The 12,667-nt window shown below is 41.3% G+C and overlaps 1 protein-coding gene across 2 annotated transcripts in view; it reads left to right on the forward strand.

Annotated features, from left to right (window-relative positions):
* The window catches only part of SEPT10 (septin 10), a 51,552-nt gene that overhangs the window by 11,067 nt on the left and 27,818 nt on the right, over positions 1–12,667 (forward strand). For both annotated transcript variants that reach the window (XM_018055295.1, XM_018055294.1), the window contains exons 2-4: positions 6,515–6,583; positions 10,514–10,631; positions 11,045–11,240. In XM_018055295.1, the coding sequence (XP_017910784.1) occupies positions 6,515–6,583; positions 10,514–10,631; positions 11,045–11,240 (383 nt within the window). The remainder of the gene's footprint in view (positions 1–6,514; positions 6,584–10,513; positions 10,632–11,044; positions 11,241–12,667) is intronic.

Genomic DNA, 12,667 nt, shown 5'->3' on the forward strand with positions numbered 1-12,667 from the left:
TCAACCTACCAGGTCTTTAAATGTAATGTTGTTTCTGTGAATCCAAGCAGCTTATTAAAATGAACTTATATATGAGATCGTGATTTGTACTAGCTTTAAATATAAAGAGTGAAGCCTTTTTGGCAAAGCACAGCATTGAGGTGAGTATTAAAGGAAGAGATAGCCATGGATGAGCATAGGTAATATTTTAAGCATGAAAAAGATTCATCATCTCATACTCAGCCTGTATGCTCAATCTTAGAATATCACAAGATGCCTTTCAATTGTATTTGCCAATCATGGAAAAAATAGCTGTAAAATTTAAAATATATTTTTTGAAAACTAAAGGAAACTAACCATTATTTTCAACTTCTTTAGATATAGCTTTATGTTCTTAGTGATCTAGGAATACCTAAAGACTTTGCAAACTTTATGTACTGGAGATATATTTTTGTTGGGACACCACTGGGATAACGGAAGTCTCCTGGTGCTGACTGCATCCACTGGGGTGGGTTTTGGCCTTGCATTACCACATTTCTCCTACCGACCCCTTGAGCTGAGGACTGTTATCTCCATTCTGGGGGGTAAGGGTAAACGGTCTCAGAATTTGTGGAACAGGCTGTGTCTTGCTTTGCTTCTGCGGTGCTGGTACATCTTTGCCTGGACCTTGGTGCATGGCTTCGGCAGCTACTCAGTGCTCCAAACCTCTGTTTCTTGCTGCCATGCACAGTTAACTCCAGCAGCCTTCTTAAACCATCCATTTATACTGTTGTCATGTTAACCGTTCCCTCCTGTGACACAGGTCATTGAGACAATTTCTAGGGGCTCTCTGTTTTAGGAAAAGATAGGCTGCTTGTCATATCGTAACAGATTCTGTTGTGTGGAAAAGAATTATAACTTACAGTTTCCACATGACTCTGAGAGCCAAAAGAAACCAATAATGAACTGTAATTTGAACAGTTGGAGAAAATATTTTAATCTCATTTTGTATTTGCATATTTTGCTGTATATTTTCTTTATTGGTTCTCACAAATAATCATACATGTATCATCTTAAATCATTGTCTTCAGATAATCTAAATTTTTGTTAGCTGCTGCTTTCCCATGTATTAATTACTGTTGGAAAATTTTGTTATATCTTCAAGAATTAACTTTATATTGAGCTATAATTTATGCACAGTAACATTTACTTTTTTAGTATAAAGTTTCACGAGTTCTGATGAATGTATACCATTGTATAACCACAAACACAATGAAAACTACAGAATTTCTGCCTCATCCTCCACCCCACATCCCCTGGTGCTTGCTTCTCTGTTGTCTGCCTCCTCATCCTCTTCTGCCCCTGCGGCTTAGCCTGCACCATAGATGTGGATTCCTGTGGCCTCTGAGCTGGTTTCTTCAGTGCAGAGCAGACCCATCCACCACGTTGCTCACGTTCCTTTACTGCCGAGTGGTGTCCCATTGTGCACATGGGCCACAGTGTAATCTGTTCATCCATTTGCCGCTTGAAGACCATTTGGACTGTTTCCAGTTTTTAATAAAGTTACTGTACATGTACATTCACATACAGCTTTTTATTCGAGTATTAGTTTTCATTTTCCTTGGGCTGATGATCTAGGAGTGGGATTGCTGAGTATGTTGTGTGTTTTAACTTCAGAAACTGCCAAACTGTTTTCCAAAATGTTTGTGCTAGAATTTGCATTCCCGCTAACAACTGCTCTGCATCCTTGCCAGATAATTTTTTAGGTCATTCTGGTAGGCATGCAGTGACACCTTGTGTTTTCATTTGCATTTGTTTAATGAGTAATGATGTTGATTCTCTTGCCGTGTGCTTATCTGCCATCCCTATATCCTTGGTGAAGCGTCTGTTTCAATGTTTCCCTATTTTTAAAAAACTGAGTTATTCTGTTTCTGCTGCTACTAAGGTCGCTTCAGTCATGTCCGACTCTGTGCGACCCCATGGACGGCAGCCCACCAGGCTCCCCCATCCTTGGGATTCTCCAGGCAAGAACACTGGAGTGGGTTGCCAGTTCCTTCTCCGATGCATGAAAGTGAGAAGTGAAAGTGAAGTTGCTCAGTCGTGTCTGACTCTTTGCGACCCCATGGACTGCAGCCTACCAGGCTCCTCCGTCCATGGGATTTTCCAGGCAAGAGTACTGGGGTGGGTTGCCATTGCCTTCTCTGGATTCTGTTTCTAGTTGTCCAAGTTTTTGAAAACATATAGATATTTCTTATGTAAGTCCTTTATGAGATAAATGACTTACAAATCTTTTAGCCAGATACGTGTCTTGTTTTTTCATTCTCTTAACTGTACTTTGACGAGCAGAAATTTTTTTAGTTTATTAGGTTCAGTTTATCATTTTTTATCTTGTACATCACGCTTCTTGTATCTAAAAAATCTTTGCCTAAGCCTAAGACCACAAAGACTTTATACTTTTTCTTCTAGAGTTTTTAGGCCTATGGTCTGTTTTGAGGTAATTAGATGTGGCGCGCTTTTTTTTTTTTTTGGCCTGCAGGAGTCCAGTTCTCTTGGCACAAGCCTGTCCTCTTTCTGCTGAGCTGGTCTGCACCGTGCTGAAACTCTGCCCCCACTGCCGCCCTGACTGCTCTAGGTCATGTCCCTCTCTGGCATTTACCACACTCTTTTTCGGACTAGACCGAAACTAACTGATTGGAAGTCCTTCTGACATCAAGGAGGAGCCTCTGTGGGGGACAGAGGGCTGTGTGTGGAAGGGATGTCAGGCGCTGGAGGAGAAAGGGGAGGAAGCAGAATCCACAGAGGCTCACAAGCCATGCAGACTTGGCGAGTCTGGGCCAGCCCAGTACCTGCCAGGGCAGCCTTCACAGGGCAGAAGGGCCCAGGTCCTGCCCCCCTGCCCCTCTACTCTGTTCAGTCCTGGGCTAGGACTGCCTGGGAAGGAGTGGTCTGGGCTCCGGTCCTGCAGGTGCTTACTGGAGGGACAATCTGAGGGGCATACCTTCTGGCTGCCACAGAAGGATGTTCACTGTACTGTTACTACAGTAACGCAGTTATTAGAAAGGGTATTTTTTTTCTATAACACACAAACTATTCCTTTTCTACTTAAGGGAGGAAAGTAATTTCAAAATAAAATTTCATTTATATTTTAACCCTTATATACACATTACTGTAAAGGGTATGTTTTTTTTGAGCTTAAAATCTCATAAATTACTATCAAGAATTTTTCTGTCTTGATGATATTTTGAGGCTGCATATCAGACTCTGTAGTTACCTTCTTTTATGTGTATTGGAGATGATGGTAAAATTGAAGTGATATTTTGATGGAACCTGGCCTACCCCAAGCTGTCCTAGACCAAGTCTGTCCTCTGGGGAACAGGAGGCCAACACACTGCTTCTCCTGTGTCAAGTCTTACCGATTCAGTTGGATTCTTTTTTCCCTGGTTGTAATTACTATCTACTTCAAGAATCATGTTCCACATAATCTGAATAAGGTAATTTGACTGTTTGTTTTTAGGAAAATTTTAGATCAGCATATTAACATTTATTTAAGCTGAAGATTTAATAAAATGATTTTAAATAATGTATCTGTGGAACCTTTCAAAGTACTGTCTTAAGCCAAAGAACCCTGACCTATTGAAACCCATAAAATAGATCCAGTTTAACTATTTTGACCTCTCTGCTCTTTTTTTTTAACTAAACTCTAAGAAATACCAGAGGACAGTTAGAAAATTTTGGTTCTGTTCCTTGGATTGGCTTTACAAAGATAAATAGTGGGAACATGAAGGTAAAATGAAGCAATTGTAACCCAAGTCATAATTCTGTTCACCCAAAGCTCATTGTTATGCCTAGAGAGAGGCTATCAGGCAGTCACAGGACTGTTTGCTGGAGGGTCAGAAGAGCTTGGGTCCTGTTGTGAAAGAATCACCAAATGCCTTCCTGTAGCTGACCGATAGGAAGAAGGTCCCTACCACCTATGTTCAGAGGACCCCAGAACAGATTGTGTGCCACATCTGTTGTGTTGCTCACACTCCCCAAGCTGATACTTTGAAGAAGGGGAAGAACCTGATCTTCCCCCAAATGTTCTGGCATTTGTGTGTGTGTGTGATTCGTTATATACTAAAACTTCTAAAAAATGTGTTAGACTTTGCTAAGAGTTAAAAGTACTGTATACATTCTTCCTTTCTAGGATGTGGATGTATAGATTTAAATACATGTGTTTGTGTATCTATGATGCATGTATTTAACACAAAAGCTACCAACTGTCATCAGGTGTAGATAGGGACTGTTGGTCTCCCTTTTGCCTTGAAATGAGAGTGGACTGTCAATCATTTGCCTATGTTTCTGTGAGATTAGTTCTTAAGATCAAGGGCCGTGTCTTCCTCCTGATACCCTGTTGCCAGCACAGGGCTTGTACATGGTAAGAAGGTAGTCAGCGGTGGAGCAGAGTGGAATTCCACTTCCAGGTTTTTAATTTAGGATTTACCACTAGAGGTGCACTGGGTCAATTCTTGTCCCCTTGTTATTTTACCTTCAATAATGTCTTTGTTAATTTATTAAAAACTGTTTTCATTCTAAAATCTGTTTTGGAAATCTGACTAGCCAGGTAGTACCAGTGGAAATATCAAGAACAACTATTTATAATAGTTTTATGTGACTCATTTGTACTTCCTCATCAAACCATTTATCCACAGAGATTTTAAGTAGGCTTTCTGGCAGGTGTTCAGAAACACAGGAAATGAATGAACAAAAGTGAATACTTGATATGAACTCATATAAATGACAGAAATGTAACCTTGGTCTTATTAGTCAAAGTTTAAAGTTTAATAATAAAGAAGTACAAAACCTTATTTTTTCTAAGCAAATTTTATATATCAATGATACTGCTTCCTAAGCAGCATTTCACAAAAATTTCAGTATGCTATCCATTATACTAAAAACCCAAGACTACTTACTGTAGTTTTTTAAAGACTAATCTTCATTAGAGTCCTATAGTTGATAAAATTAAGTTAGACATGCAGCACCCACTCCCATCTGATGCTGGCAGACACAGAGGCTCTGCTGTGCTCGGTCTCCCTCCATGGTGCCTGGTGTCCCGACAGCAGGTTCCACCCCAGGTGGACACTCCAGGCCTTATCCTGCAGCTCCCTGCTCCACTTCTGGCCTCTTCATAACTTGACATCAAGAAATGATGAGCCCTTTGTTTCCAGCCAACTCTTCTACTGATAGTTCGCTTTATCCAGATAGGATACTCCACGTCAGTTTCAGGGCTCAGAGATGTTTTCTATCTTAAGTGCCGCCTTGCCTGACTGAGGCTGTCGTCTCCTGGGCCAGTGCAGTGTCGTCTTCCCTCTTCTGTGTGTGGCTGTGACCACGGCTGTCTTCCCAGTGCTCTGGCTCCTCTGTGCTGGCTCAGACTGGGGGGTGTGCTCTTCAGCTCACGTGACACATGGTGGCAGGGGTGGGGAAAGTCAGGGCAGTGTGTGTACAGTTAAAGCCACACTAGTTCAGTTCTGGTGGGCTTTGTATCAAGGTGCTTTTCTCTTACACATACACTAGTTCCTGTGTTCACCCGGAGACCTGGCTGTCTCTTAATACACAGTGCATTCCCACTGGCCAGAGCCACTCCCAGCATAGTGCTCTCAGCTGGCTGCTCAAGGTGTCTGGTGAGATCCCAGGGCCCACCTTCAAGAGCTCACGTTACCCAGAAGTACCACGGGAATGGGTCATTAGTGTTCTGTAGAATGCAGTCCTGGCCGCCCCACGTGTTGGGGTTCAAAGTGCCACACATAGCCCTCCCTTGCCACAGCATCAGGTTCCCCTTAGGCCCACGTGTAGGCAAGCTGCTGCTCACTGCAGTGCAGCTGTTGTAGTTAAAGATGGTGCATCTGCATGTTGTGCAGTTTATAGAAGCGCACTGTCCTGTGAGGGAGGGAGGAAGGGAGGGAGGGAGCTCATGCTCTGCTGACGCGGTCCCCACCACAGATTAGGTGGGATGGACAACCACTGCAGATCACCAGTCATGAGCCACAGACGCTGTACGTTCACACTCCAGGCTGCCTCTACCCCCAGGGGAGAGAACTGCCAGCTTGCAAGGGTCGGGGGAGGAGGGAACTTGGTCTGCTCTCTGTTCTCCTCCGGCACTGTTTGCGCTTTTTCTTACTATATCCATGTTACTGTTACTTTTTAAAAAGGACATGTTTTCTCCATGTCCTGTGCTGCATGCCAGGATGGAGTGCTCTTGAGGCAGCGTTACTCTGAGAACCCCACAGCTGCTTGGGCCCCATTGGCCTGGGGACGGCTATAGCAGGGGTTCTGTGATGGTAACTTTTACCTTTTTGTGAGTGAAGGTATAAGTGCAATAATGTGTATCATGTGTTGACTATCACATGGTACTGACCTCTGCAGATATACTTCCAGCAAGAAAACCTTGTGTAGATCACAAATCAAAGCCTGGTGATAATGAAAATACTAGAATTCCTTTTTAATGTAACTATTAATATATTACTTAGATATAGGTGTTTTGTTTTTTAAGTAACATCTGTGTTTTCTTTTTCAGCTCTTTCAGTCTCACATTACAGCAAAAACAGCTCATACATCCTCACAAGTATCTGACCATGAACAGAAAGTGAGTATGTCTCTTAAGTAGACCAGACCCACCTTGTACTGCGGATGCCTCTGTGGTTTCAGGATGCGGTTAGACAGACTTGGTGGTACTCACCTTGAATATGAATTAACTGTTAACATTGATCCAAGTTCAAAATCAGTAATGAACTGAATCACTGTTGAGTGGCCACAGTGTCTCTACCCTGCCTGATGTCAAGCAGATTCAGGTTCCAGCTCTGCCACAGCGGTCGGGGGAGCTGGCCCTACTCTGGCAGGCGTCCTCACAGACTTTGGCGATGACAAGGCGAGGTGCCATGGGATGGCCCTGTAGGAGCCTTCCTGAGCACAGCAGCAGACTTTCATGGTTCCAAGGGGGTTCTGAATGTACTTGTGCAGGAGGATGGGTTTTGGTAGTTTTTTATTAAAAAGTTATTTGAAAAGAGAGGAGTAAATTTAATCTGGTGAACAAGGTGAGTTTTTTTTTTTTTAAAAAGAAAACTGCAAACGTGAGCATAGGTGATCATGATTGGTTTCCTGTAGTTCTGTGCTCTGTAGTCTCCTCTCTTCCTCCACACATGCTGAAGTCCCCATTGTTTTGATAAATGGTGATTTGTTCATTCTTGCTCTCTTACTGGTAACAGTAGCCTATCCATCTTTATTTTACCACCTCACAGACTTTCTGAATTACTCTTAACCTGCTTTCTGACACGCTGCTTTGCTGAATCTACTGTAATTGCTCGGTGACTGGTGCACTGAGTGCTCACGGTTGAGTCCTCATGTTCCCCAGCCCATCCTCTTCGTTAAATTGTAGGTAAATAGTAGACAGTCATAACACCACGCTACTTGGTGACTGCAGCCTTAGACCAGCTAGTGTGCATCCTTCAGCTTGTTCTTCTGCACAGTGATTCTGGTGATGCTCAGTTCTCTGGCTTCCCATGTAAATTTTACAATGAGCTTGTCAGTTACTGTATTGACAGCACAGAGTTGGGTCTTGCTCTTTCATCCAGTCTGACAATTTCCTTTTATTTGAAAAGCTTAGACCTTCACTGTCCAGTATGGTGGCCACTAGCCACACCTGGATATTTAAATTAGTTAAATTAAATAAAATTTGAAAGTTCTTTCCTCAGTTGCAAGTGTCACAACCAGGTGTGCCATGTCTGCATGTAGCCAGTGGTTCCTTTGGCAGCTTGGCATTGTCACGGAAGGGTCTACTGGACAGCTGGCTGGGACCACTTCCCTGTAACTACGGACGCGGCTGGTTTCAGTCTGCTGCCTGGCCATTTATCTCCTATTTGTCCCATTTATTCTTTCTTTTTTTTTTCATTTTCCTGCTTCCTTTTTAATTAATGGAGTATTTTTATGGTTGCATTTTATCTCCATTCTTGGCTTACTAGCTAAACTTCTTTTTTTTAAACAGTAATTGATGTGGGCTTTAACTTACCCCTCACTGCCTTTGAGCAGTGTGATGGCAACTCATGGACAGCACGGAAGTCTTACAGCAGGGTGACCCCTCCCCTCCCATCTTCTGCGCTGTCACGGTCATGTATCCCGCTTCTCCATGTATCATAAATCCTGTATCACACTGTCGTTAGTGCTTTAAACAGTCAATCTATATTTTCAAGACATTACAACATGCAAAATATTCTCTTCTATTTACCCATTCTTTACCTTTCTGACAATCTTCATCCTTTCTGTAGATCTGAGTTTCCATCTGTTGTCATTTTCCTTTCTCTTGAGAATCTTTAATATTTCTTATCAGGTAAGACCCGCTTGCAGTAAAATTCTTAGATTTTGTGTAAAGATGTTTTCATTTTGCCCTCACCTGTGAGGGATATTTTCACTGGATACAGAATTCTGGGCTGTCAGGGACTTTCCTGGTGGACCAGTGGTTAAGAGTTTGCCTGCCAGTGCAGGGGACAGGGCTTTGATCCTTTGGTCTGAGAACTAAGCCTGCATGCCACACTACTGCAATGAGAAACCACGGCAGTGAGACGCCCTCGCACCATGACTAGAGAGTAGCCCTGCTCGCCGCAACTCGAGAAAACCCAGCAACAAAGGCCTAGTGTGGCCATAAAGAAATGAACAAATTTTGGAAAAATAAAGAACCCTGAGCTGTCACTTTTTTACTTTTGGCATTTTACTGATGTCATTCTGTTGTCTTTTGGTTTACATCATTTCTTATGCCAATACTGTGATCATTTTATGTTTTACTTGTCTGTAATATGTCTTGCCACCCTTGGCTGCTTGTAGATCTTTCTCCATTCTTACTTTTAAATGGTGTGTTCTGATGTGCCTGGCTGTGGATTCCTTTGCTTTTGTTTGTTTGCAGTTTGCTGAAATTCTTGGATCTCTGAGTTCATGCTGAAACAATTAGAATATTATCAGTCACTATTACTTACAAATTTCCATCCTCCATTCCCTGCTCCCATCTCTTTTCCATCCAGCATTCCCACTGTAGGTGTGTTAGACCATTTGGTGTTGTGCCAGTTTTTAAAGGGTCTGTTATAGTTTTATCTTTCCTATGAGCGATTTTTAGCTTGGACAAAGATATTTAGCATGGATATGATATTGAACAAGTCTTTCTCCCATTGTTTAATCTGCTGTTAATACTTCCTCCCATTGTTTGATCTACTGTTAATACTATTTTATTTCTGATGTTGCATTTTTCCATTCCAGGAATTTCATTTGTCACCTTTTGTTGTCAAGAGCTTTCTTGTTTCTGATTCCGTCACGTCACCTGTCATATGTATCTCTTCTGTAGAGAAAGAGAACATTTTTCTTTTTAACATATTTGTCAGAGTTAAAGTTCTTACCAGCTAGTTCAACATGTGGCTTATATGTGGATCTTGTTCTGTTGACCGTTTTCTTCTTCCTTGACTGTGAACTGTGTTTTTTTTTCTTCTTTCTGTGTAGTACTTTGGTTGTACAGTTAGGTGTTGTGGATGACACACTGTAGAGGTGCTGGACTCTGTCTTCTTCTGAGGAATGTTGGCCTCTGGTCCAGCAGGCACTAGCTGAGTCACTGGCTGGTCACACTCCTCTCTGATACAGCAGGTCTACTTCAGTTGTGCCTTAAGCACAAGGGAGGATTTCTGAGTGCTGGGACATGATCCTAACTCCTAAAATGAGGCCCATGTAGGTTTTCATGTGTTTACTGAGTCCTTTAACTTATAGACTTAAAGTCTAAACTCTCCAGGCTGGCCATTCCAATTCCCATTTCCCTGTTCACGTGTAGGTCAGCACTCAGCCAAAGACTTGAGGGGTGTGTGTGTGCCAACTGTGGACTCCCTCCTTTCTGGAATTTCCCCTTTCAGCTGACCTGCCTGCCCTTGTCTCCACTGGCTTCTGAACCCAGTAAGACTAGTTCCCTCCTGAGCTCTGTCTGCTTGTACAGCAGTGGCTGGGTCTGCCTTCAGGGGAGAAGCTACAAGGGTGTGTCCCTCACTCCACAGTCTCTCTGCCTTTGGTTGCAGTGACCTGAGGGAACTGACTGTAACCTACCAGCAAGGAGGTTGAGTGTGATATAAGTTACTCTGCCGCGACTGTGAGCTGGAACTCCATCTGTAACTTTGTGCTGTACCTCTTTCACTTGGCATTGTAATGTGACAGTTTATATCTAAATTCATCAAAAACATCTTTCATGACTTTTACACACCACACTCCATTTTGTGAATGATTATGCCACAGTTTGAGTATTTTCCTGTGTGGGGAGATCAAATATTTTAATGTTATAAATGGTGTCAGGCTGTCATCGTAGGAAGATAATAAGAAATACATGTTTTGAGGGTCTAGACACAGGTTTCTCACAAACCAGTTGTATCCTGGGGGAGGTATACTGATCAAAAAAGTCTTTAGCTTTTTTGATGAATTATGTCTGTGCTTTCCAGTGTGCCTATACTCTTTCTCAGTAACAGTTTTAAAAACTGTTGCCATTGTTTTTGTTTTCTTGCAGCAGAAAGACAGTCCTCGCTCTTTAACCATGTCTGGCCATGTTGGTTTTGAGAGTCTGCCTGATCAGCTGGTCAACAGGTCGATCCAGCAAGGCTTCTGCTTTAATATTCTCTGTGTGGGTGAGTGCCCCGCCTGTCCAGACTTTTTCATCCTGTTCCTGTGCTCACCTCCTTCTTGTGATAGGCAGTATGGTGCCCATCTGAGCAACCTGAGAGCACGAGTACAGATTTTTCTCAGTTATTTAAGTTCTATCAGTTTTTTCTTAGCCGTGCTGCTTTAAGCTTTCTCTTTGCTCTTTAAACAGTACAGTGCCTTCTTCAGAGTTCTGAGTAACTCGGCATACCGGACTCATTTTTATGCTCAGCTTAGAATGAACCACCTTAGCGTGTACTTCTTTCAGGGACAATCCAGCCTTTGCAATATTTGAAATATTTGGGATTCATGAAACCAAATCACTACAAGAGTTTACCATTCTGTTCTTCATCCATCCTGTGCACCTGTGAATATGAATATGTATCTGCATTTCTTTCAGGGGAGACTGGAATTGGAAAATCAACTCTGATTGACACATTGTTTAATACTAATTTTGAAGGCCATGAATCCTCACATTTTTACCCACATGTTAGACTTAAAGCACAGACGTATGAACTCCAGGAAAGTAATGTTCGACTGAAACTAACCATTGTGAATACAGTGGGATTTGGTGACCAAATAAACAAAGAAGAGAGGTACATGTTTTCCTCTAGTAATAAAATAGTTTTTTTCTTATTACAGGACATCTGCCTTCTTGCTCTGTGTGCTGATTTGACTTTAATCTGTAGAAACCCATGCCATTCTTCCCAGACTTAAATTCTTTAAATAATAAAGCAACATTTTGTTTTTGCTAACAAATTGACATTTTTCTGTCCAGTTGTCTATTTTCTTTAGAATAATTTGAATCACATTTTTAAAGTGTGCATGGCAGCAAAAACAGTTTTAATTTTTTCCTGGTATGACAGTTCGGTGTATATTAAGTGATTTTTACTAATTTTCAGGCAAGACCCGTTTTGTTGAGGAAAAAAAAAGGCATACATGGGAAATACATAATCACCAAATCCATGGTACATGAATTTTTTTGTGAAGTTCTAACTAAATTAGCCACATTAAGCATTGCAGGAAAGGTGTGATGATTCAATTTTAATTTATATTTTGTATTAAATTAAAAAAATATTAGGTTACTATTTTTTGTCATTATTTCTCCTATGGTATTACAAAGATGATTTTAACTTAAATATGAAATTTAAGCCATAAAAGGAGGAAACAGACTGGGACAATGACTGTTCATTCTTTTTCCTTTTTGAAATTCATATGTTTTCATTGTTAGAGGTAGTTTTCTAGGTCCTAAAAGTTTGCTTTAGAGAGTAAATATGTTGCAAAACTGACTCTCATTATGTTTTAACCTGTTTAGCACATTTGTGTGTTCTGCTATAGATTTCAAGAAACAATTTTTGTGGGCTTTCTGGAAGTAGATTAGTGGAGGAGGCAAAGGCCCATGAAACATGGCTTTTTTTTTAGTTTTCTATATAGGAATTATGTAAGGCTTTACTTAAATTTATCCTTAGATATTTGGTATTTTTGATGAGCTCATAAATGATATATTTTACAAATATTTCATTTCCCATTTAATGTGTGGAAATATAATTGATTTTGTACACAGAAACTTCTGTGTATTCTCTGGTTAATTCTAGTTAATGCATCTCTAATAAATTTGTCTAGGTTTTCTATGTATGCAATAGTACAGTCTGCAAATAATGGCATTGTTCTTCCTTTCTAATTTGTTTATAAATAAGTTTTATTGATGTAAAATTTATATACAATAAATAAGATGCATTGGTTTAAGTATACAACTTAATTTTGACAAATGTGTAGTTTTCTATCTACCACCAAGATGGTTATAGGAAATGTCTGTAGTCTTGGGTCCTCTCCTCACATGCCCACACGTCAGTTCTTCCCAGAGGGCGAGGGGCTGCTCTGCAGCCCCAGGGCAGTGCTTTCTCTTGGGGTCAGGCATTTCAGGCAGGAGGATGGATCCAGGCAAGGACTAAGCCTGTCGGCTGTGATGGGCCTTCCTCTGCTTGTAAGTAAATGAGAATAAAGTTGTGCCTCTGTCACCAGT

Source organism: Capra hircus, chromosome 11 (genome assembly GCF_001704415.2).
Source record: "Capra hircus breed San Clemente chromosome 11, ASM170441v1, whole genome shotgun sequence".
NCBI lineage: Eukaryota > Metazoa > Chordata > Mammalia > Artiodactyla > Bovidae > Capra > Capra hircus.